The 26,879-nt window shown below is 36.2% G+C and overlaps 2 protein-coding genes across 5 annotated transcripts; one reads left to right on the top strand and one right to left on the bottom strand.

The window, feature by feature from the left end:
* The first annotated feature begins 160 nt into the window (after positions 1–160).
* Positions 161–18,300, top strand: LOC129263879 (peptidoglycan-recognition protein SC1a-like). 4 transcript variants are annotated; one of them, XM_064097116.1, is made up of 8 exons: positions 161–406; positions 4,077–4,213; positions 5,331–5,379; positions 7,092–7,255; positions 9,077–9,212; positions 10,032–10,122; positions 13,165–13,270; positions 17,802–18,300. In XM_064097116.1, the coding sequence occupies exons 2-8, from the start codon at positions 4,109–4,111 to the stop codon at positions 17,931–17,933; spliced, it is 783 nt and encodes a 260-aa protein (XP_063953186.1). In that variant the 5' UTR covers positions 161–406; positions 4,077–4,108; the 3' UTR covers positions 17,934–18,300. The 4 variants fall into 4 exon arrangements, with proteins under 4 accessions (XP_063953186.1, XP_063953181.1, XP_063953193.1 ...); XM_064097111.1 differs by having other exon boundaries at positions 4,074–4,213; XM_064097123.1 differs by lacking the exon at positions 17,802–18,300 and adding an exon at positions 15,054–15,709 and having other exon boundaries at positions 4,074–4,213.
* On the bottom strand, positions 13,872–26,266 carry LOC129263871 (uncharacterized). The gene is made up of 10 exons (XM_054901789.2): positions 26,002–26,266; positions 24,828–24,894; positions 23,918–24,322; positions 23,285–23,473; positions 22,465–22,671; positions 21,213–21,473; positions 20,376–20,609; positions 19,623–19,791; positions 18,168–18,289; positions 13,872–17,601 (listed from the first exon to the last, which is right to left on the bottom strand). Exons 1-10 carry the CDS (start codon positions 26,056–26,058, stop codon positions 17,357–17,359), a joined length of 1,956 nt encoding a protein of 651 aa, XP_054757764.2. The 5' UTR covers positions 26,059–26,266; the 3' UTR covers positions 13,872–17,356.
* Between the last annotated feature and the right edge of the window lie 613 nt (positions 26,267–26,879).

Here is a 26,879-nt window from a genome sequence, read left to right as displayed (position 1 = left end):
AAATAGCATGAGATGGAATATACTTTTGGATAAATAAAAACTGCGAGTCGGCGGTATCAGCCACCCTTCCAAAGACTTTTGAAAGACTCAGTAAATAATAAATATATACTATGTTCTTTTCTCCTTTTTGTAAACTGGTATAATCTTAGAAAAGCTTAAGCATTTCTGGCACGACGCCATTAGTGGCGTCTACATGCAGGATGAAGCTTTCATAGTTTCATCATCCGTTATAATGATTGTTTAATGATGTAAATTGACACCAGAAGCGGCAATAAAGCGTTGAGATAGATTTGAATTTGACCGCTTGAGGGCATGTTGCTTATTTTGCCTCGTCGTGGAAAATGTGTCATTTGCCTAGGTACTCGGAGTTAAATTCCGTTTAATTTCGTGATACAAGCCCTGTGACGTGAGTAAAATTACTTGTTATCATAAAGTTTATTAGTAATATTATCTTTTAAGCTGAGTGGCATGATGAAATATGGGTTTGAAGTAATGAAATTTATGGGTCAAATTATGTCATGAATTGGTTGTTCGCATGAAAGTATTACACATGAATGTAATTGCGTAATGGAAAGTGTACAGTCGTACGGAGTTTAGTCATGTATTAAATTGTAGATTGAACAGCATTGTCTGCATGTACACCAACACCATATAGGCCTATCGTGGTCTGATTCCTGACCTTGGTTATACTTATGTAAAGAACGCCTTATCACATTCCACAGTAATTTTAAGTACGGTAAATTATTCTATATTATCGTGCCCACAGCTTATTGTTCAGTTTCTAACTATAATTAATTACTTCGTTTCTGTGTACTGGTACTAATAGTAGAGAATTGGAAAGTGGTTACTGAACAAAGTCACGTAAAATGTTATGATGCAATATTTTCATCAGGCGTTCCTTATCCGAGAAAAAAATTATGAAATGTATCAACTACCCGAAAAAAATCATTAATTTCGACACCATTGTGTTTTAATGTTTTCATGTGTGATTTACAATATTCTTGTTTACATCATTGTTTAGTACGTTTTCATGCCTTATCAATATCAAGCTTGAATCGTATTAAATAGGTTTCATAAAGTATTTTTTGTTTCTCACTCCATAAATGTTAGTAAGGATTCGTAATGTATCTATATACGATGCGAATTCTCTTACGATATCTTTTGTCGACATATTATTAGCCTTTTTGCGATTTATTGACCATAAAAAATTATTTTGATATCCAGGAAAATATTATACTCTTTTTAAATATAATTATATCTATTTTCTAACTAAAGAGAGTGTGAGAAAGAGAGAGAGAGAGAGGGGGCAGATGAGGGAGAGATGAAGAGACAGAGAGAGAGAAGGAGATCCTGAAAATAAAATAATGTCATTTAAAGCCATTTTTAATGTTGGTGCTAGCTGACTTGTTTGCCTTCTCATTCAATCAATGTTGGAGCTTTTCATATATTCTTTCGATATTACTGACCCGTTTTTTTTTTAAGTGATTGGTCTCTCAGACTTATTCTGCTTTCAAACAATGCTAATTATAATAGGAGCGAGCGAGGAGAACCAGGTACTTTTTAATGTCTTATTTTTGTCATCAAAATAAAATAAAAACCTAAAAGTCATCTGAATTGAAATCGTCACTAAACCACTTCATATATCCTTTGTATCTGAATGAACTATATCGTTTTGTGAATCTTTTACGAGTGAGTACAGCTCAAAAGGAAATATTGATTCCGGGAATTATTTTGTGAATTCGCCTTCGCGACATAAAAGTACTTGTATTTCTGATCTTCTAGTTATTACTCTATTTTGTACTATCAGCTACTTTCTATACTTTTTATATGATTATTTTTTATTGCCCCCAAAATAGTTTCAATACAATATTCATTCTTTGCATTTCACAGAAAGAATATAAATGTTTCCTCCCTTTACCCTCTGTAATAGAATGTCTTATTTCCTTATTTTGTTTCCTTGTTTTGAATTTTTACTCTGTCTTGAACGTTCCTTCGCTTTTCCTTAATTACCAGCAAAGTGAAAATTCAAGGTGATTCCATATATTATATTTACGAGTCGGAGAGGAAATTTAATCATTGGCGCTATCTAGGGGAGGATAATACATTGTGCCATAGGCAGTGCATTGAGGATGCGCAAAAGAAGGGGGGGGGGAGAAAGAAACAGAGCAAAAATATCATTTAATTACAGGCGTTTCGCGTCCACCCCACATTTAAAGTTGAATTTAGACGAGTTGAAAGACTAGTCTCTGTCGTTATACTGTAAATACTTATGGCTTTTACCCTGTAAATAAGATCGCATTGATCGATCTGTTTGATAAGTCAAAAAAATTATAGGAACCAGCGATGGCCTGGTGTTACAGTCGCTGACCGGCAATCAGTAGATGAGAGTTTCAAATCCTGCTGTTTCTTAGATTTTTTTTGACTTATCAGACAGATCGATCAATGCGATCTAATTTACTGGGTGAAAGTTTGACAATATAATGAAACTTTCCCAGCAAGCATTTAACATTCCATTAGTCGGTTTTATAGACATAAATCTATATATCGTTAGGAAATCGCACATCGGCGGAAATTAATTTCGTAATTTTTGAGCTGAATTTGAAGCGAAATGTGTTCCTATATTCCAACTGGTTCATATCGCCTATAATTTCAACTGTGCCTTCATTTTAACGGGCTTTTTCCAACTAATTATCATACGATTAAGAGAGAGAGAAAGAGAGATTTTTAAGGGTATACTTCAAGGTGTGGTCGATAATGGAGATCATTCATCATTCATAATTTATGTTTACTACGTTATTGTTATTGTGATCTACAGACAATTAAATGGTTTTCGATGCACAGTTCAAGTATAAAACAGGAAAAGATTAAAAAAATTGTAAGATTAACCATCACACACTCCTTGCAATTGTATTATGAGAATCTGATCACCTGCAGAATATAATTCGATGATGATGATGGATCTCATGAAGATAACTATGACAGCTCTGTTTGGTCTCAATAAGATAATCGATTTTCGATTGAACTCTCGCGGATGAAATAAACCGGTTGACCTTATTTATCCAAGTAAATACGATTATAATATAGGTGTAGCATTGTACATATTGTTTACAACATAGCTACGAAAGATAACCAATAAATATGAGACAGTTTAAAAATATCAGGGTAATTACTGACATTGTTACGTTCTCATTAAAGAATAGATTTAAGTTTATTAATTGCGATTCATTGTAAAACAGTTCATTGATATCTTCATCAAAATACAAAGTTCACGATGTGCCAAGTTTGCTTTACCACCAGATGTATCGAGTCTCACAATTGGTTTCTCAAACTTCATTTCTGCGACTATGTTTACACGGCTAAGGATACTAGTTTTATAACCGATGAATAACTTTAATCATGAAGCTTCATGCAGCTGTGGTAGTCTGAAAACAATTCTTTTTTTAATTTATATAGTATCAAATCATAATTTATGTTTGATTTTTTTTCCTTCTGTTTACTCCTGCCTTCTAATCAAGTGGCTAGCCTGAGCCATGACTTTTTTTTAATGTTGTCATGGTGAGTGTACATTTCTAAAGCTGGGAGCAAGCTAGAAGCAAGGAATAATGAGAAATTACCCGTTTTCAATAAATGATTTACTAATTTAATATTAAGTTATTGTATTACACGAAGAGAAGAGTATAAGCAAATCAAATAAGGACAAAATGGTTAGATGTTGAAGAAAATTGAATAGAAATTACGATCGTAAAGAAATTTTTAAGACCCCTAAAAAGGGGTCTCAATCCAGCCCATACTTCACCAGAATAGCGGTTGCTCTTTTAAGTACAAGAAAAAGATCTTTACGTTACACGTGTAACGACTTTCAATGCAAGGTTAATGTAGGGAATACAATAGCCCTCAGACTACAAAATACTGTCTCGAATGCGAAAACAATGGCGCAAATATTCAATTTCACAGATCACCTTCTGAACACAACTGATTTGCATTTCACATTCAAAGTCCTCAATAATTTGGCACATGTTTTGGGGTCAGTATCTCGATGACGATTTTAACCATCGTCAATTATTCTATTAAAGTAGGAGGTGGCGAGAAGTACAATTTTTTTGGTCGGATGCTGATACTTTCTACCATGGGTTCTCTGCGTAATGTCCTGATCAGTATTTGCTCTCTCGCAATACTAGTAGTCGATTGCCATGGCAACGTTGTTGAGAAAAGGGTAAAGGAAACTTATTTCATAATTATGTCTGATGATAATAATTAGAATACATTTTGCTCGGCAGTTTCATAATCATCTTTATCTGATTTCATTATATATTAAAAAACGGTTTGTTAGAGGTAGGATTCGAATTGTATAAAGATATCTTAAGGCCTGGTCACACCGCCCAAACTTTGTTTGAGTGTTCCTTGAACGGTAGCAAGAGGGGGTCGAATTTCGACAACGCTCGTCACCGCGCACAAAATGGGGGGGGGGGGGGGAAATCGAAAACACGGGCGTTGACTTAGCGATTCACCGCTGAAACCGGCGTTGCTCTAGCGTTGGTTTTAACGGTAGCGAGCGATGGTTCGCTCCGACACCTCCATATCAACGCCAAACCAAATCTCATCACCGCAATGGATCGCTGCCTTAACGCCCGACACCGTTCCAGCAATCCCGTGTCCGCTCGTAAAACGCTTACAACCGTTCCACCGAAGTTTATGCAACGTTTAATTAACGCCCGGGCAAAGCTGGCGAAGCAGCGGTGGTCCAGCATTCAAGATCTCTGCGTTGGCCTAGCGGACCCAAGGGTCCACGAACTTGCGTCTAGCAGTGCCAAACTTTGACTGGGCGTTGTAAGAGCGGTGGTGAACTTTGCCGGAGCGGAAAATTACCGCTCCTCATCACTCGCAATATTTTGTGCAGCTCAAAACGTTCGGAGCGGAAGGAGGGACCGTCAGCGGTGACAGAGCGTATACGGCGTTGCCATAACGGGAGCCAACTTCTGTTAAAAGGTGGTGAAAGGTAGCGAGCGGTAATTTTTTTTTTCACCGTTCCAGGAACGCCCCAGCAAAGTTCTAACAGTGTGACCAGGCCTTTATGAAAAAATGTCAATCAGACTTTCAATTTGTGAAAGAATATAAAAAAACAGCTTCTTAGTTCAAATTTAGTTTACATTATGAAACAATATGAAAATGGCGATGAGTTTTATATCACTGTCAACGTAATCCTCACCACATTACCGATCATCATCAATGACAGAATATATGATTTTAAGATATCAATATATCGTTCCGATAACCCCATTTTTGTTTCAATCAATTTTCTTCCTTTTTGTTTTTACTTTACATGTTTGAAGGACGTGGGTGTATCTTCTATAGATCCGGTAGTACTTCAGCCAATAGGCAGTAAGTAGATTTGATACAAAATTTCAAATCCCTTTCAAGACACGTTTAAGTTTATTTATTGTTATTATTATTATTAAAATGTCACTTCCATTCCTCCCTAAAAGTTGAGTTGAATGTAATGTAATATTTGCTAGTACTATTCTATTGAGTTTTATGTGAGTACGTGAAGGGCTTCTTTATTACCATGGCAATTAAAATGAAATATTTGTACTACAAATTATGAAATATTAAAATAAAGTGCTGGTACTGCAAAATCTTAAACTTTACGACACGCACACAGAGTACAATTTTCTACGTGCTCTTATCCAAATAAAACCACATTAATCCAATTAGTGCGTGCCGAAAATCGTCATTTTCATGCGTAAAAGCCCGCTCACACCTAACCGAATATAGGCGGACGAAGGGTGACGAATGGGAAAATTGAACGAAATGCACGCGAATTCAACGAATTCAAATAAAATTTCCGTAAAATCATGCGATCAGTGACTATTGTCAAATTCTATCAACAAACGGTAAGCAAAGGATAAATATGACATGCAAAGGATATCGATTTTTCGATACACCTCTTTGAGAAAATTGCGGCCGAAGGCGAGCGAAGGGTTGATATAACCCAATAAGACGAAGGAACAGTGAGCAATGGTTTGATATGGCGTGCGATTAGAAACGAAGACGAGGGAATAGATCAGGCAATCTTGTTCGTTGTGTCATCGTGTTGCTTCGTTACGGGTTCTTTCGAGATCGGTCCACTTTGGCAAAAGCGCGAAGAGGGACTATGCGCGACAAAAACACACGAACGATAAACGAACGATTACCGCAGACTAAATAAGAGATACGAATTCAAACAGATGACCAGCGATTTCTCATTTCGTTCAAAATTTCTGTGCGAATTTGAATAATCGCAGCTGTTAGTTCAGAAAATTTACGAACCCAAACACGAAGGGTAAATATGATTTACTATCAGTTACCATTGAAAACAATTTAAAAAACAATGCCTTTCGCCAGCCAACGCAAGGCATATTTCAGGCAATTCGGTTAGGTGTGAGGGGGCCTTAATGCTATTTTCGACAATTGGAATAGAGATTACGTACTATCACTGGTTACCTAATGCCTCAGTCACATTTCCCCTACGAGGAGTCGAAAACGGCCGTTTTAACATTTTTTATACCAGCTACACAAAGGTAGCTTGCATAAAAATGAAGAAAACGACTGTTTTCGAATGGCCGCCATAGGGGAAATGTATTTGAGGTATTATTCGCACGCCAGGACAGGATGTCTTAATAAGCATAGTTTTTGTGAAAATAAGCAAAATAAGAAATAGGCTTTTTTTTATACTTTACATCCGATTTCGATGGCATTCTCAGTATTATGATTGTTTGCCTTTTCTCTTTTTATCCAAGCCAACTTTTTTGTTGAGGTGGTCTTGACATTTAATGATAGAGATTTCATGATTCGTGTGTAGTTATGCGATGAAGACTTTTATAAACGACGTCATGGGTGACTTTGAGGTTGATAGGGACTGAAGAAGGGTAGATGAATCGTTTTCATCAGGGCATCGATGATAACCTACCAGATCTTTGCTGATTTACCTGAATGCAAATATCCTGATAAATAAGAAAATTACAAACTATATATATATTTCTGAAAGGTGTTTGGACGTACATTAGAGTTGCATTGTTCGTATGCTGAAATTGTTTCTATTTGTCCGTTTGTAGCTTACGAGTGTCCCAACATCATCTCTCGTTCTGAGTGGGGAGCTCGAAGTCCTAAGAGCACAACCGCTCTGAATGCTCCTCTCGAGTATGCTGTGGTTCACCATACAGATGGTAGTCGATGCTATGACGAGACATCATGCAAGGCTACGGTCAGAGGAATACAGGTACGGTATATGGAAGCTTAAAAGTACCACCCACATGTTGAGTTAGTTATTGATCTTGGAAAGTAGGCACCCTATTAGCGGACGAGATCTTGGATCTGATTAGGGTGAAACACCCCCTCGAAGAGATGACCGCAGATGATTAGATCTCGGATCTCATCATGTCGACATCCTCTAGAGGAAATGGCCAGATGATGAGATGCCAGATCCCTACATGTCGATATCCTTTAACAGAAATGATCAGATTACGAGATGCCGGAACTCATCATGTCGACATCCTCTAGAGGAAATGGCCAGATGATGAGATCCCAGATCCCTACATCTCGACATCCTTTACCAGCAATGATCAGATTACGAACTCATCATGTTCACTTAGGATGACACCATACATGTCAAGGTGTTGCCTGCTACGGGTGTTAAAGGTGTAAGAAATAAGTTGAGAGTGATTCCAAGGATCTCGTTTTCTTGTCATCATTGCTGAAGGATGTAGGCATAATGAGATCAAAGATCTTGTCATATGATCATCTCCCCAGCAGGATGTCGACATGGTGTGATCCCGATCTCGTCATGTCTCAATTATCAAAAAAGGTGATTGCCTTCTTGTAGGGCCAAGTGCGTACACATTGTGTAGGAAGATAAGTTACGATAAATTTTCAGGATCTCGTAAAAAAATCTCTCCTATAAAATATGCAGACATGATATAATCAGGAATCTCCTCAACTGATCATCTCTACTCGGGGATTTTGTCATGACTCGATCCAAGATCTTGTCATCTGGATATTATCTCTTCTACAGTAAATTGACCTGACGAGATAAGAGATATCATCATCTGATCACCTCTACTAAATGATGTAGACATGGAGAGATCCGAGATCTCATCATCTGATCATCTCTAAAGCCCGGCTCACACTATGCGATTCTTTGCGATCCGAATTTCAAAGAAATTGTGATAACATTTGATATGGACATTCAAACAAATAAAATCTTACGGATCAGAGTTCAGAATAGTGGTATAGGACTACTGAAACCGAAATTCAGTCCAGTTCGAGCCTCCCTGAATGAATAAAAACAAATTCAAATCTAAATCGTATAGGACGTCATCATCGGCTGCGACTTGAAGCCGATTTGGACTTTACTCCGACCACAAGTATAAATGTGATTTTAGTATTCCTTACATTATGGCAAACTTTAAATAAAATATTTTTACTTCTTGGATCTGTCATATTTAATGCAAAATGCGATTTCTTGAAAAATCGCGTCGCAACGAATGGCATTTGTGTGAGCCGAGCTTAATTTATGTTGACGCAACGGGATCTAAGAACATTGTCGTCTCATTATCTTTCCCCCCAAAAAGGTGACATGACGAGATCCGGGATCTCATCATTTGAGCATCTTTTCTATAGGATGTTGACATAAAAGGATCCAAAATCCTAGTCTTACTATATCTTCTTACAAGTCCCAAGGAAGTTGACATGGCGAGATCGGGCATCTCATCATCTGATTCTTCGGAATGTGAAATGTTCATTTGTTTTGGGGGGGTGGGGGTGTCTCACAAAGAGTTAAAGGTCAATTCCACCCAAAAAATGGTGATTTGAATAAATAGAGAAAAAAAATCAAACTACCATAACGCTGAAAATTTCATCAAAATCGGATGTAAAATAAGAAAGTTATAACATTTCAAAAGTTCGAGGGGTGGTGCGCTATATAGCCAGAATTTAATTTTCAAGGAAACGAAAGATGAAGAAACACCTTCACCCCCATCTGTACAGTAGTGATCATTACAAAATGACATTTAGTTTTTGTTTACGATTTCTTTGTTGACAGAACTATCACATGGATTCGAATAAATGGGATGATATTGGTTACAATTTCCTGATCGGGGATGATCTGAACGTTTACGAGGGACGTGGATGGAATAACAAAGGAGCACATGCTATGGATTATAACGCGTATTCCATAGGTAAATATATGAACATTTATATCCGAAATGAATTGAGCGAATGAAAGTAGCGTATCTCATTCAACTAAAAGTTCATCAGAACTGTCCCATCCATTTTTATTTGCTTAAGTTTCTGGACTCTCGGTTTACTTTATCGATAAATATACCTTATCTATTAATTTATTTGCCAAACAATTATTAACTAGCCGCTTGTCCGAGGTGGATCTGACGCTATATGATAGAAAAGCTTTCTATTATTATTATAATAATAATAATAGAAAGCTTACAGTCACATCCATAAAATTAGCTCCAAACCAATACAAAATATCGCGTTATTTTCAATGAAAAATCATCGATCGATTTGGAGTCGGTTTAATAGTCGGTGTGACTATAATAATCAAATTGGTAAGGAACAGCTCCCCGAACTTTAGTGGAAATAAAGTATTGTACAAATTTAGGGGTACTTTGAATGAACCCCAAGAGGGGAGCGACTGGCGTGATTCAACCCCTCAACATTATTATCTTGCAATGAGCCTGAAACGGGTTAAGATCTCGCCTCGAGGAGTTAAGTGTTTCTTTATTCCATTCTCACTAATATTAAGAGGCTAAATTTGCGTCGAGCAGGCCTAATTCCGAATTCATTCTGAATTTTATTTTTAATCAAAAGGAGAGTTTACATAGCTTTTGTGAAATGATATTTCTATTAGTCTATCTATCTATCTATCTATCTATCTATCTTATCCAAAATGTTGTGAACAATTAGCTTTGCAACACAATATTATTTTCGCCTCATTATCATAATAATGACACATGATGTTCTTTATATGTCACTATAAACAGGCATATGTATGATCGGTACCTTCACTTCGACGACCCCGACATCACAGATGATGGGAGTTCTACAGCAATTTCTCGACTGTGCCTTGAGCAGGTGACACGATCTTTTGCAGTAATATATATATATATATATGTACACACACACACATATATATATGTATAAATATATATATATATATATTTATTTAAACACATATAATATGTGTGTGTGTGACAAATCCCTCTAAGACATATTTAACAGTCAAATTTTCATCAATTTTTCACTTGTCATGTTATTATCAAAACAATTTGACTTTATTTACATGTCAAATTATTCCAGAATGGATATGTTATCAACAATTTATCGATTTGGCTGATCTCTTTGTTTATTCGCGTGCAATTTTTCCAAAATCACAGAGCAAAAAATTCCAGTTCCATCAAGATTCTCGCCCCCCGGGGGGGGGGGGGGTGGCACAAGAATTCCAAAATCTTCATTATCTTCAAATGTGTTATTTTTTCTGACTATATACGGCAACCAAAACGAAAGTTTAATTTCATTCATTTGCTTGGCAGCGAGTACTAATAATTTGTAATCTATACTTTGAGTAAAATGTCATAGGTTTTAATTTTTGTATCTTGAATTATTTTCTCAAACCTCAAATTATCGAAGTGCAACCTTAAACAACATGTCATTTCTGTAATGACACCATTAAGTCAGTCATTAGTGAGCTAATGAAGAATGTTACTTTAGTTTTGCAAGTCATCGTTGTTTAGAAATTTGTTTAGACTTTAAACAGTTCTATATTCATAGCATTTTATGGAAGCCCCCCCCCCCCTCCCCCTTCACAAAACTTGTTCAACAGCGTCCAGCGCGCGCCAGCGAGCTTAGTTGATGAAGGCTTTGCAACGTAAACTCACGAAATCACGTCACCGCGCACGATCACGTTTGGCGTATACATTCGTAAAAAATAAAAAATAAAATAATAAAATTAACCCCCCCTAATCTATGGAATGCTGGTTATGTGACCAAACAATTCGTTGAAATGCTACAAGCAAAATACGAATCATCACGTAACGTTAACAGAATAAATGTAAATTGTCACTGAGAACAGACTAACACCCTCGGCCTCGCACGGTATACGGCCGACCGCAGCGGCGGATCTGAATCGGATCTGAAAACCACAAGGGTTCCATGGAACACCGTCGGAATTTCTCTCGTTTAATGAAAATGCAAAAAAAAATCTGAAACACAAATGGCAGGTTACTATCGGAGATCAATCTGCTTCATACGTTACAACTTTGCGAAATTGAGATGAATACGGTTAATTAAAGAGTAAGACTTTCAGACTTGCATATTTTGTTGCTCACATACATTGCGATCTTTGTGTGGGTGCATTTATTTTTGGTGTGTGACGTCATGATAAGTCTTACAAAAAAGCACTTGTAATTTAAAAATCATCTTCAAAACTGTTATATAAAGTGCGTAAAGACTCATGTAAATTATGTGCAAACTGTGATTTCTTGATTTACCCGCGTACAAAATTAAAAAAAGGTATAGACCCTACCCTTTGTGCGATTTTTTTGGAAAGTACTCAAAACGTGATAGCGCGCCGTTACGTGGTTACGGGAGTGAACGTTGCAAGCCGTTTTGGTTCCAAAAGAGGTTAGATCCACTTTGGACCATATTTTGCAATATTCTTATGAGAAACTGAATTGTCATAATGTACTACTTTATCATGTGAGCATTAAATTAGGCATAAAAGAAATCTACCTTTCTTCAATTCATATATATTATATACATTTATGAAAAATGAATCTAACCCCTTTTGACAAATGAGCTCTTCAAAAGAGGTTGGTTGCAAAAGGGGTTAGATCTACTCCAGGAATTTTTTTTTTCATTCTCCCATATTGCAATATGTGCAAATAAAATTGGGTATTAAAGAAATCTACCTGTCTTCATATGTTTTTAAATATTCTTTTCCAAAAAAAATCTTTGTGGTTTAACCCCTTTTGCAACCAAACTGAAATGGTTCCAACCCATTTTGAAAAAGGTAATTTTCCTTTGCCATTTTTGCTCACTTTTTAATAGGAAATTCAACTTTTCTTTGGTATCATCTTATAGTGCAACTAAAAGTCTAAAGATTGAGACAGAAAAAAAAATCAAGTTTGATGAAAAATGGATCTAACCCCTTTTGCAACTGAGCTCTTTGTATATAAATATAATCAGTCTTGTGATGTACGTGTACAGGTCTCCTTCATAATTAGATTTGAGATCAAGAGTATATGGAAAGGGCCGTATAGCAAGATCAATACCAGTCTTATCGTTTTCATGTTCATAATGTTATGAGCTATGAATCTTTGTAGTCTCGATTATTTAAAAATGTATGCATGACAATCTACTTTTATTGGGTTGCGTTTGCTTGCATTATGTATTCAGGGACATGTCATATAATATGAACGTCATTTAAAGGTCAAGTCCACCCCAGAAAAATGTTGCTTTGAATAAATAGAGAAAAATCAAACTAGCAAAACGCTGAAAATTTCATCAAAATCGGATGAAAAATAAGAAAGTTATGACACTTTAAAGTTTTGCTTATTTTTCACAAAACAGTGATATGCACAACTCAAATGAGAAAGTTGATGATGTCCCTCACTCACTAATTCTTTTGTTTTTTATTGTTTGAATTATACAATATTTCATTTTTTATAGATTTGAAAATGAGGACCAACTTGACTGAATCATATAGTATTAAACAATGCTCATTCCACATGTTCAGGGGAGAATTAATCGTTGTTTCACTTGACAAGGAGAAAAATAGAATATTCCCTATTTCATATCATAAAATACAAAATAAATAGTGAGTGGATGACGTCATCAGTCTCCTCATTTGCATACCCACCAGGATGTGCATATAACTATTTTGTGAAATCAAGCAAAACTTTAAAATGTCATAACTTTCTTATTTTACATCCGATTTTGATGATATTTTCAGTGTTATGTTTGTTGGATTTTTCTCTTTTTATTCAAATCAACTTTTCGTTGGGGTGGACTTGTCCTTTAAGTTGTAAATAATGATTTGATGGAAAATTATATCTTACAATCACACATGGTAGCCTATAATTGACATTGTCCCGCCTACTAACATTCCTGTTTTAGGAATACCTTAATGCCGGGTTACACTTTATATGGCCATCGACAAGCCACTGCCACTTCTTGCCCAGGTGATAAATTGTATTCTGAACTAACAGGATTTCGTCACTACGTAAGTAAATATTTGAGTATGACTTTATACGAGTACGATGAAAATTGATTATAAATGTAGAAAATAATGGTCGCCCCAAATTATTCATTTCATATATCAGGGCCGCCGACGATGGTTGTATTTATTTTACACACACTTGGTAATACCAAGCAACTGAACCAATATACAAATATATCAGGCATTAAGAAAGTTGGGAGAACATATCGAGCACGAGCATGCGCAGTTCTCCCCATGAAAGTATATCGAAAAATATCGAAAACTATTTGCAGCGATGTAATTTCCTATTCAAATCATACTTTGTCACATGACCACGAAGTGGACAAACGTTCATATAGAATACTCATTAATATTTATAAGAGGGATATAAATAATAATAATAATTGTAATAATAATAATAATACTAATAATAGTAATAAACACGCAGAAAATGGTAGCATTTTCTGGTTAAGATTAATTAATTAATTCATCCAACCATAAACATTTACACAGGGTAGCAAGATCAGTTTTAAAAAACTTGTTCACATTGGTCCTGTCATTACAACAACAAATTATGACGAAGATGATAATAATAATAATAATAACTGGCCTTAATGATAACGTCTAATTTATTATGGTTCTTTTAAGGGAAATATATTTGATGTTTCCCGAATGAGGAGTCCTCAATAATATTATTACCCACAGCTGTCATGGCTGTGGGCCTATCATGTTTGATTCAGGCTATTATTTGGAACTATTTATAATATATGCCTGCTTGTTTGCTTGACACTTCTGATTTCAGGTTATTCATAAACTGATGGAGTAACCCGGCTATTAAAAGCCATTGTGACGTAAACTGTTTCCGCGCAGGCGTCCATCATGTATGTACCATAAATATGCTGCACAGAAACACACATTGTATATATTGCGTTGTTTCACACACTGGTTCCAATCGGTTTTCGCGAATATTGCCCGCTGCGAAAGTAGACAACGCAAAATATGGAAAATTATTCCCATGGAAAACACCTCATATAGGTAACAATAATAATGAAGATAATGATGATCATAAAAATGTTAATAATTATAATATGAATAATAATCATATTAGTTACATTCATATATATATATATAGATAGCGATTAATAATTTTTGTTTCTAAGCGGTTTGCGTTGCAATTCCCATTACCCCGGCCATCGGATCTTGGCATTCGCGCACACAATGTATGCACTTTCTCCATTCCCTGAGGAACATTCCAAAAAGAGCTCATAGTATAGGCTTTCGCATCCTACCGGGTACTCATTTAACACCTGGATGGAGAGTGGAAAAATGTGGATTGACGCCTGCCAATAATTATGTATAATTACTGTATTAACAAGCTACGAAAATCAATGTATTGATGTGTCAAATTCGGGGGCAAAACATGGTTTAAATGGCGCGGGGGTAGCAAATGTACACACTAACTTTTTGAGAAAAAAAATAGGCGCTTGGTTTGTTTTAAAAAACCTTGAGCCCGTTGCATAAAGACCTACACAAATTTCAACTTTTCCATTACTGTAAATACTATGGAAACCTTGATTTTGATTGGCTGCTGTTCCGTGTTATAATGGTTTTTGCAATAATGGCTAAGTTGTCGTAGAAAGTCTTTATTGTTCCATTTGGTCACGTGTGTGTACAGTCATTGAACTTGATCACACACAGCATGCCTCCAGTCGATGGGACTATTGTTTAATATAATTATAAACCACATAAGCATTGATGAAATTATTGTAACAACTAAATAATTCTGAGTAATATTTTACTTTCACAGAGGTATACCTCAGGCTCACAGTATAACCCTCTGGATGGAGAGCAGTGCTCAATCTAAGATACTCAACCGGTTCAGGATAATAACATTTCTTTATGTTTTAAAGATTAAACATTTTAGATTTGCAGTGTTCATCTCAAACAGAGAATGATTTGGGGCCTACATAGTATGATTATAAAACAATGATATAAGTATTCCTATATAAAAGTATTACACCGATTAGATATGAATATACTAGATACATATCTGTAGAAATTGGAGGGGGCAAAAAGTACATTACATCCTTTTAGACCAATCTGTCTCCCCTGAAAGAGATAGTTCTATATCAGTCTTATCATATTTATTCAAAGAACGTTAATAACTAACTCACTTTGATCCCGAAGAAGATAAATTACACAAACTGTACATTCTTTCAATATGATTTCAGAATATAATTATGGTAGATAAAGAAATACTATATCATAAAGAAATTAAACACGCATGATCCTAGAAATTATTTTTTCATTGGCATACATTCACGATAATTGCTTTTCGCATATAAATTAAGAAATTTGTGTGGTTTAACTTAAAGTTGTAAATTTAACAAAACACTGTATCGTCCTCCCTGTTTAATATGGCCCTTTAAATATAAAGAATAAAAATGAATAATTAGCAAAGAATATTCTCAGTAATCTTCTGTTCATTAAGGTAGTAGTTATTATCGCTGTCCTATGTTGAAATAAAGATTATACCCACACGTTTATTATGCAATATGTCAAGAAATTACTTTTGCCGGAAGATGATTTGTTTTTCAGTTCCCTTTTCTGTAAGCAGATTAAGGAAATGGAAAGACGGCCCAAAAGTGACGTCATATATTTTTTCCATTGAATGAGATACCAAGGAGTTAAGGTCCACATATGTCCCGTTTTTAAATTTCTTCGTTCTTTCTCCCTTTTCTTATTTTTTCCCTTCATTTTGCTCCATTACTTTAATTTGACACCGCCCTGCTCGTATATGTAGTCTAAACAACTACAACAAAAAGAGCAGTAAACGAATGAAAATGGACCATAGAATAAGAAGTAATTAGGTAAGGGGATCTATAACACCCCTATTATTCGATTTAGAAAAAAAGGACTCCACTTTGTAGCCGTCTTGCCCTCCTTTAATGTTGTCGCCCCTTTAGCTATTTTTATATGAAGGCAGTGTTCCTTCTATGTGAAATACAATTGCATCGCATGAACTCGTTCTCTTCTCAGATATGCGAGGGGCGACTGAAAACTTTTGATCCTAAGATAGTAAGAATTAAGATATCAAGAACAATTTTGGTTTATAAAATCTTTCTCATTTCTTTATCCTACAGTGTCTTCGTCATAAAAAAATATATGGTCTTATGTAAAATTTACAGGTTCCTGTATCAAGCAAGTGTCTCATATTTTAATGGACGAACTTGACTTTACCTTCTTTGGGGTTGGTGACATGGGATGCTTCCATTGTATTGACTGCTCATTGATGTCAGGCTGATAGTGTCGAAACTATTAAAGTCACAAATCGTTCCCAGAATTCGGACGGGTTAGCCTCAACAAATGCCAAGTTTTCATTCTGCGGGTGGTGTGCTTTTGTTCAGAGTCAAAAGATATGGTACCAAGCTTGCAGATACCTTTTACATTCGAAGTTTATCTCTAATTATAATGATTTGATACCTCTTGGCAAGATGCGGCAATCCAAGGATGAGATCGATGTTCTCTGAAGTTGTTGCTGTCAACGACCTCCTTGAACTTGGTTTATCTTCAAAATTGTCTTTGCCACGTAGTGAACTGTGGCAAATTAGGGGCATGTTCACCTAATTTGCCCGTCATGTCAAGCTGGGGTCATGCCTTTAAGCAGCTCGATACTCGGGTTTGTCAATTTTTCATGAGAAACCTGATACAAATTTTCCAGGAACCTATAAAATAAGACTAGATATTGTTATGACCAAGAAATTCGGTGGGTAGGATTGAGAATCTTGAAAGATGGTATATGGACCAAACTTGGTCTTCATGTCTTCCTACATATGGGAATCAGGGACCGTGTCAGAGGTGTGGCGGGGGCAGGATGCTGCCGCCCTTATAATTTGCAAGTAGTGAAAAGGGGAAAAAGAGGGAACAAATTAAATATAGAATAAAGGAAGGGGGAAATGGACGGAAGGGGCAAATAGCATAAGAAGAGAGAGTTTTCGACCGATTAGCTCTTATTTTCATTGAGGAATGAGATCATCTTTAAGTCTAGCCCCTTCTGTCGAAATATCTAGGAACCGTCCCTGATGGCAATTACTGATGATAATTAATGTATTAATTGATCGAAATCGCCCTTGCATCTGCAAAGATGGAACCCTCTTCTGTTGTAACGGTAGAACCTTGGGTGGTTGATGAGACACGAAGCATGGAATCATCGTCTACCCAGTATAACAATCCGCCATGGTAGCCCAAGCCTCTGACCGTTACTGCTGCCTGCAGGAAATACAGGACGTTTGACCCATCCAACTCCATGTAGATGATGTCTTCGACGCTTGAATCCACGAGGAAGATTTTTTCGGCTTTAAATAAGAGATTCGAGTGAAAGATGAATCATTGTCATTGTTTTTATATTCATACTTTTATCATGTTCGTTTATTGGTGCTATTGTTAATGTTATTATCGCCAATATGATCATTATAAGTATTAGTATTCTTGTTATTCTTCTACTATATATTCTATCATAATTACTATCATCATTTCTCTTTGTAATAATCCTCAGATCTCCCACTGGATCATCATCTTCATTATCCACAACCATCACCATCATCATCGCCATCATCAAAATCGTCGTCATCATCATCATCATCATCATCATCATGTACATCATCACCATCGTCATAATCAACCCTAAACGCAATGTAGTGGTTATGATGGCGGTGATTCGGGGGATGAGAAATTAGAAATCGAGCAAGACAGCAGATCACGAAAATGTCTGATCATAGACATCCTTATTGTTAGAATAACACACCCTAATAATAACAACAGTCAGTTATGAGAAAAAATACAAAGAATATCTGCATATCAACTCCAAAAGTCGATCAAGCTTTCAATGTGAACCGAGTTAGCAAAATAAACGAATGCTTACTGTCTGAATCAACGGTTAAAGCGGTAACATCTGAGAGAGGGGAACCTGAGTAGATGAGCATGCGATTGATTCCATCACAATCGATACGTTCGATAGTACCATCATGGCTGAAATAGACATGCCTAGTAGAGAGAGGGAGAGAGAGAGAGAGAGAGAGAGGGGGGGGGGGGTGGGGAAGGATAAACAGAATAGAAAAAAAGGGATAGAGATGACAGTAAAAATAGAGAGTTTAGCCCGGCTCACACTATATGCGTTTCGTTGCGATCTGAATTTCAAAGAAATTGCAATAACATTTGATATGAACATTCCAACCACTAAAATCTTAGCGATCAGAGTTTAGAATTATGGTAGGACTACGAGAATCGAAATTCAGTGTAGATCGAGCATCCCTGTAGGAATAAAAACAAAAATCAAATCCAAATCGTGATGACTGCAACTTGAATGCGATTTGGACTTTACTCCGACCACAGGGCTTGCCGCAAAGCAAAATTATGAATTTATTATTTCTCACATTGTGTCGAACTTCAGGCGGCCCGTGGTTATTCACTTCACTCTCCTCCTTTTCAAGACTTTCTTAGTACTTCTTGGAACTTTCACATTTAATGCAAAATGCGATTTATTAAAGAATCGCGTCGCAACAAATCGCAAATTGTGATCCGCGCTTTAAATGCATAATGGAGCTTTTGTGGTTGTCAGGCTGACAATAAAGCTTCAGTATTCAAAGTTACAAAGGTTTTCTTTCGTTCCATTAAGAATATTAAGTGGTTAAATGGTAGGCCTAGATGTGCACAAAAATCGATATATTATTTCCTTGGGTTAACTCTATTACATATTGTTGTTTTTTATATCAACCATCTATATTCCTGAACAAAAGGCATGCAATCATATTCTGCCTTTTTTCAACGGTACAACAGTGTACATAGAAATAATTTTTAACTTATTATAAAAGCGTTCACACCAATACACCAACACAATGATTGTTGAAATATGATTTGCTTAATGACATATTCTTTGTATAATCTATTTATCGTCTCAGTATTTTCCTTTGTGAAAAAAAAATTGAACTACGGATAAAATATACTGATTAAATTCGTTAAATATTTTATCACAATTATGAAGAATTATACAATTTGATATTAATCATATGTATGTAAGTACTTATGATTATGTAAACACCAAGCAATGAAACAATTTCACGTCTAATCAATAACTAAACAATTGAAATAGGATAATAATTGTAATCATCAATATTGTTTATTCTATTCGTCAGTACACATTAATCGTTTAAATTTGCAAGTGGCTGTTGTAGCTTTCATACAGTTTTATGTTTGCAAATATAATAGGGAAATGCTTTTTATCATTAAACCATCTCTTTGAATCTGCAAACAACGGCGAGATAATGAGATACACAAGGGGGAGGGGTGTGTGTGAGAGAGAGGGGGAAATAATACTAACCCTTTGGAGCTGACAACGTGCACGGCTTTCGGAGTACCAAGGCCAGTATTGATGAAGTCACTCGGCGAAGCATAGTTGTAATCGATATCGTACTCGACGATGACATCGGGTGGGGATAAGACCACATACAGACGGCGATATCGATCATCAAGTGATAGATCCATGATACCTAGCGGATATATATAAGATATCTCTTTACTTGTGTGCATTTCATTTTTTTTTCTTCAAAGATCTTTATGTGGTTTTATGGTAAAAAGCACCATCATTATGATCAATTTTACCTACAGGGTACTTCCCCTTTGTTATTTAATATTCGTTTGTCCTTCATACTTCAAAAAGGGCCGCTTGAAAAGTGTATATTCTTTGAAACAGAATAACGGTTTACTATTTATTCATCAATTCATATGTATCCTAGTATATATATATATATATATATATTTAATAAATTAGATACATTGTGTCTATTTTCATGTGATTTTCTTTCATGCTAGAGCCTCAGTCTTCACACTATTATACACAAAAAGTATTGTAATCAAGAAGTGTTTAAAAAAACACGCAGAGTAGGCCTATTATAAGAGCACAAATGCGGTCAATTTGAATTGGTATACGTTTTCTGTTTATGTGTTGTGCCAATAAGAGTCGAAAAAAGGATGCCAGTACAAGTGACAGCAGTCTAGTCCAGCACGAAATAATTAGTGACATGTAGTGTTTTTTTTTCTTCATCTTAAGAAAAGTCAAGACAAGCCCTCTTACGATTTCCAGCGCCGCTAGTTAGATTCATCTTTTGTTGATAGGAGCCATCCAGTCTAATCCTATTCAATTGGTAGTTCGATTCTGCAACGTATGCATAACCTTTGACCGGGTCATAAGTAGCTTTCAAAGGGTACGTCACAAAGCTTGGTATCTCGCTGAATTGCATTTTGAGGATGTCGGCCGTCCATAGCTTTTTCCCTTGCTCGTCGCTGACAAAGATTCGCTTCGAGTTGCCTGCGAATGAAGTAAATACGTTTATAATTCGATTAAAGATAAGATAAAGTTGTGATGTGAAATCACAATCATCACAAATGAATTATAGCACAAACTAACAAAAAAATATCACCAAGCTAGTTTTCGTAGGTATATGAGGGGCCCATGCCTTCCTGTCATCATATAGACAAGTGCCTTGGCGAGTTTGTATAAGTAGCGTTCACGCCTTCTCATCTAAAAAGGTCGTCTTTGCGAGCTGCTTTCTCGCCCTTTTTGCCCAAAACGAAGAAGTCTTGACGAGTTACACAAGTCGCCTTCTCGGGGCACTTCTAAGCTTCCATATGCGCGGTAGTAAGTACATAGAAAACAAAAACAGAAAGAAAGTATTTGTCTTATATTTGAACCAATAAATGTCGTCGGCAAAATAACCTTACTGTTCTGCGAGTAATTTGATACAGTTTGGAAACCTGCGGGTGCCTTAAGTATAGGATATAGCCCTATAAACTTTTCATTATTTGTACTCTACTTTCAAATAAGTTTACATAGCAAGCCCATTTTCCATTATTATTTCTTTTCAAATGATTCAAATTAAACCTCTGTTTGTATTACAAATATTTTACTCACCTTCTGGTGTATTCACTTTAAGAAAGTACACATCAGAGTCATCAGAACTATCCACTTGGTTCAATGGGTTAGCAAGAATACACTCCCGTGTCTTCTCCTTGTAAGCAAAGGTTGAACAACTCGAATTGGAGATGCACGAAGAGCCGCATCTCATTAGGTTCGACGAAAATTCATTGGAAAAAATGTTTTGAGCAATTGGGACGTTGCCTTTTCTCCCGACAATAAATGATCTTATCTTTATTTCCTCTTCGAGCGTAACGCCTGTGGGTAAACAATAGTTTCAAGCAAAGGCGCCATGCAAACAGTTTTAAAATTTACATCATAGCATATTCGTTATTGGATGGCATTTGTGGATTCAATTGTCAAGCATCTACTTTTTGTCTCGCCTAAACGAAGTTCGGCAGAGGCCTACTGTATATCACTTTTCATGTAGGTCTGTTTGAAAAATTTAACGTTTTTTTCAACCTGCTCTGATTTCTTTATTTCTGCAATTTTGTTCAGACTTGGTACAAATGATCTTTGGGTAATACATGTGACCCTATGAGAATAATGGGGTCAAAGGTCAATATAGGGGTCAAACGTTTGAATGATATGAGGTTATGTTCATCCTATTTTAAAAGTTTTTGTTCAACTTGCTCTCATTTCTTTATTTCTGCATCAATTTTGATCACACCTGGTTAAAATGATCCTTGGGTAATACCACATGTGTGTTCATGAGGATTATGGGGTCAAAGGTCATGTAAGGTTTAAAAAAAGGTAAAATCTTTGTTGAAATTGCTCTCATTTATTTATTTCTGCATCAGTTTTTTCACAATTGGTAGAAATGACCCTTGGATAATACCACATGTGTGTTGTTGAGGATGATGGGGCAAAAAGTCATAGGGGTCAAAAGATCGTATTGCATATTTTATTGATCACGAAATCAGACGAGAGTCGTGATTCGTGAACCACCCTGTCTAATTATATGAACATTTATTATGTATTCATTCGATATTCTTTTCACTAAAATAATTTTAATTTGCCCACTTAATAAACAATCCCGATGTTGGACTACGTGATTTCGATTTTTCATAACTGTGGTGCGCCATGGAGATTCTAACATAATTTATTGCTAAATATAATTATACAATTTTTATTCAATACCACCACTGAATAAACTAAGATAGTTTGCATAAAGACACAATTGTTATCTTATTGCAATATCTTTAGACATGTTATAGGTGAAGATTGTCCTGGGTATATATAAATGTACCTATCTCTTTTTCACATATGAAGTGATTTTTGCTTGTGCAAAGATCATCTGTCCACTTATATCCATCTGCAGCATTCATCCTAAAACAATCCGATCCATCGTAAAAAGGCGAAGGGACATAATTGGTGTAGTTGAAATCTTCGCCGTCCATCCACTTGTAATTTCCGTAGTCAGGTTGCACCAAACCCAACCAGATAGCAGTATAATCTTGAAATGAAAAAAAAACGGTCAGTTTAAGGTGAATGGTAATAGATTGATACAGGTCTTTAATCTTTAAATTCATATGTAATCCCATCGATATTGACAGATAAATAATCAGCACCTCATGACCTAGCAATCAATTACATCCAATCAAAATAAAATATCTGTAATAGCCACAGCCGCATGGCGAAGTTACCCATTAAACGAACTAGTAATTCATACATAAATTTATTTTAACCGTTATTCAAACATTCAGTAACATCAAGGAACTATTATTCAAACATACAATGAATTCAATTTACGCAAATCGAGATTAAGAACGTCTTGCTTTTTGGCGGTTAAATTGACTTCTTCTCGCATTACTTTGATAACAACAAGCTACGGAAAATCTATAAACTTTAAAATCTAGCAGTACTATGATGATAACATAATTGCACTGAGCATGTGGGAAAGTTTTTTTAAGAGATTTCGTTCTTAGTTATGATATATTTTCAGGAATCAAAGGAAAATACAAGTATAGTAGACTGTAAATCATGTAAAGTTAACTGGTGTAATTTAATATAATGAACAATATGCCTATACAGGCACAATTAAAAGGAGAAAATGAATGGTACCTTACTTTGTGCTTTGACTTGTTCTACGATGAACAATCTTTCAGCTTCAGTGTTCAATGTCAACATGTGTGTGCCAATATTACTGCACATTGTTTGTGTGTCTTGGTATGTCTCAGGCTTTGACGCCTGGTTCCATACAAAGTAACACGAATCGCCGAACTGCACTGGCCCAAGCGGGAACAAGTTTGAACAATCTGGACCAAATTGATAAAGATTGGACACAATATTGCCTCGTTTTACCTCACTTAAAAAAAAAAGATCAGGAACATTAGGAAAGCCTTGATTTATTTAAAAAAGACACAGAGATAATTATATCATATTTAACCGTATTTTTTGTGTTGGTTCGTTTGTTTTTTCGTTGGTCATATGATTTTTTTTTTTTTGGGGGGGGGAGGGGGCAACAACAGATTGATAGTATTCAGAATAAACACGTAATGACGTGGACTTTTGCATTGCATGATTATTATATTTTCTTTAAGATTTACTAAAGACATTAAAGAATTTATCGAAGCGTTTGTGAAAATAATTCGAAACAATAACATTCTAGAATCAAGCGCACATACATACCCACACACAACAACATCATCCATGGCAATAAAAAGTGGGAAAAATTACAAAATAACGACCAAGTTACAGACCTCCATCTTGTGCATTCTCGAATGGAGTCTCACATATGAAATTGTAATATCCTGATCCGCAGCTTTTGTCGTACCAGCCGAAACCAAGCGTAGCATCCATCCTGATACAGTTTGTCCTCTCATCGTGTGGATCAACCGCTGTTCCCCAGAAACTATCATCCAGTGGTGACCCGTCCGCCCACTCAAAGTGCAGAGCATTATGTTGTGTAATGCCGATCCAGTAATTGAAGCCTCCGCCTAAAGAGTTCAGGTACCCGACCAGGATGGCCTCTTCCTCGGCAGTAGACGGTGATGCAAGGGTTGCGCCAACGGATGAGCAGAGGTCTTGCGCAGTCCCTCGAGTCGCAGGTCTTTGGCTGAAGTAGTAGCAGGTGGCATTGAGTTGAATGAAACCAGAGGGACAAGCTGGCGTGTGGAGTGAGGAAAATGAAGATTTTGATTGGAAATACGTTCGTTTGAAACGGTTTAATCTATATAGTTCTAAGAGCGGTTGCTGATACATGGATTTGCTATGATTATGATGGCTCACAGGCTCAGGTGTGTCAAACATGACTTGATATCTGATAGAGATATGCCTTATTTACTCAGTGCTTCGGGACTAGTCTGCAGGCACAGACCCTCATTGGAACTTTGATCAACAAGTGTGCCTCCACACAAAGACTAGCACATACAAAACAAAACGTGCTGTTCCAATACAGCGAGAGAGCCTTCAGTACACAGGCATTAGTAGGCTGCACATTCAGACCCTGAACTCGAGTGAAGGGTTTGCCCAGCAGACTACTTAGGGACAGTCGATCAACAGTTCTTGATACCGCCGAAAGAGATTTAGTTTTCTTTGCTACTTAACTTTTTCCACTAGTTAGTAATGTTCGTTGGCTTATATGCCACCGTGTAAAATAGTTATACATACCAGATGCCTCAACATGCTTCGATAAGTAATATCCGATTAGCAGTAAATGAAGATAGATTCCCAGAAACTACAATGAACAGGAAAGGGAAAAAAATAGACGGATAATTTTGGTGCTTGCAAATTCCCCAATCTCAGTAGTCCTCGTTGAACAATCTAGTTTCTTCACAGACAATAAACTTATTCATCTTTCCAATTATTTTTGGCGGTTGGTTCATGTTACAGCAGTCAGGAGTCGGAAATTCTAGATCTTTCCTATTTCATTCTTTGCCTCTTTTCATCTCTTTCTCTATGTCTCTCTTTTTCATTTGGTCTAGTTTATTTCTACTCTTTCCTCCTTTATACCTTAAAAGGTTTCAATTTTCTTCAACATGATCAAAGTATTTGACTTCTCTGCACAACTAAAACCACCACAGGGTGCCTATAGGCGCACAGCCTAGGCACTCGGTGTGTCAAAGGAAATAGACACAATTAGGACGTTTACAGATTTAGTTATTCTGTACTTTGGTCCTAAACCTACTTGAGAAACGTATCTGATGGAACAGATTTCTACAAACATGACAGAACATGCAAAGTCATCTTGCCCATGCACACAAATGATTTAAGGTAAAAGGTTTAAATTTCTATTAAGACAGTCCCAGATACACGTGTCTTTTTAGATCTCCTGAACATTGGTTGCTGACGTTACCCCAAAACGACATTTGAATTATGTTAAACTACAGTGATCGCCTGTATTTCATTTATTAAGATCACTTTCCGTATTTGGACGAACCACAGTACTTTCACAAAAAAAAATGACTTGCGCATGAATTTACGTCTTGATAAAAACGACATGATTTAATGGCATACGAGTATTGACAAAGGCATGACTAAAGGACATGTCTGCAAACAGACTGCAATACCTAGTAGACTTGCGTATAATTGTACGATATCGAGTTTGGCTAAAATATCAAAAATGTGTATAATTCCTCATTACCGATGGGCTAACCTGATTCGTAGATAATAATAACGAAGGTGGAAATATTCCCGATAATAATTCTTCAATTGTACCAGAATCGTGATCATGATGACCTGATAAATTTATGATACAAATGCTCTGCTATTTACAAAGATGAAACGTGCCCCAAATAAATACAAATCCAATAAAGCTGACAGTAAATGAACGAAGTAAACTCACGGATTGGGGAGTGACAGGAGACATCGCTGTGAGATGCAAAGATGATTGCTCAAGCATCAGATGCTGACGGATGTAAGTTTAATCTGTAATTAGATAGGTCACTATGTAGCACGTAGGAACAAGTTGGAAACGGCAATGTCGTGTTAAGCACGATATAGCTAATGGGAGTTACGATGCTTACTAAGTAATAATTATCAAAATGACCGATAAGATGCCCTGATCATTCAGAGGATGGCAATATTATCTTTTACATGTCACTAATCTTTCTTGGTGTGGGATGATGATTATGGATTTATCGATTCCCGCACACTGTTTTGAGAGATCATTTCAAGGATAATTCCCAGCAGCTAACGCAATTAATATTTCCCTCATTGAAATTTTGTTCAACAGAGGAAAAATAGGTCGATCATAATAGATTTATTTCGAAAGTTAATTGTTATTTCTACCTCGAACCGTTTTGAAACGGACAGTATATCTCCGGAAAAATCTTCAAACACTATTACTACTTCTGGTAACAACTTTAACATGATATACTTGAAACTCAGATGGTAATTAAAGTAATAAAATCCGCAGCATACTGTACGCATTTGCTGTCAGTGAGTGAATGTGTGGGTGAGTGTGTGTGTATGTGAAAGAGGGGAGGGGTTCACACTATAGATGGTCACCCAATTTTATATTTATGCAAGCATGATAAATAGAAATAAACTTTTACAAAAGAAAGTTCTCCACATGAATCAATCTAACTTCTCTGACTGATTTATCTTGTCATACAATCATAATCGTCCTTTTTTGAACACCTAAATGCCTATGACCACGAAAAAAGTAATAACAGAGATATTACACCGCGTTGTATCATTTTTTTCACTTTCATTAAAAGC

This window comes from Lytechinus pictus, chromosome 1, assembly GCF_037042905.1.
Source record: "Lytechinus pictus isolate F3 Inbred chromosome 1, Lp3.0, whole genome shotgun sequence".
Classification (NCBI taxonomy): domain Eukaryota; kingdom Metazoa; phylum Echinodermata; class Echinoidea; order Temnopleuroida; family Toxopneustidae; genus Lytechinus; species Lytechinus pictus.
This window is presented reverse-complemented; position numbering and strand designations above follow the sequence as displayed.

Bases quoted from the DNA above. Each gene is read 5' to 3' on its own strand.
- LOC129263879 (XM_064097116.1), top strand. From the start codon at position 4,109: ATGCTGATACTTTCTACCATGGGTTCTCTGCGTAATGTCCTGATCAGT. The intron at 5,380-7,091 runs GTAAGTAGATTT...GTCCGTTTGTAG, and splicing joins AGTACTTCAGCCAATAGGCA to CTTACGAGTGTCCCAACATC. The intron at 10,123-13,164 runs GTGACACGATCT...TTCCTGTTTTAG, and splicing joins CTCGACTGTGCCTTGAGCAG to GAATACCTTAATGCCGGGTT.
- LOC129263871 (XM_054901789.2), bottom strand. From the start codon at position 26,058: ATGCTTGAGCAATCATCTTTGCATCTCACAGCGATGTCTCCTGTCACT. The intron at 22,672-23,284 runs GTAAGGTACCAT...TTTCATTTCAAG, and splicing joins AGAACAAGTCAAAGCACAAA to ATTATACTGCTATCTGGTTG. The intron at 20,610-21,212 runs GTGAGTAAAATA...CTTCATTCGCAG, and splicing joins TAAAGTGAATACACCAGAAG to GCAACTCGAAGCGAATCTTT.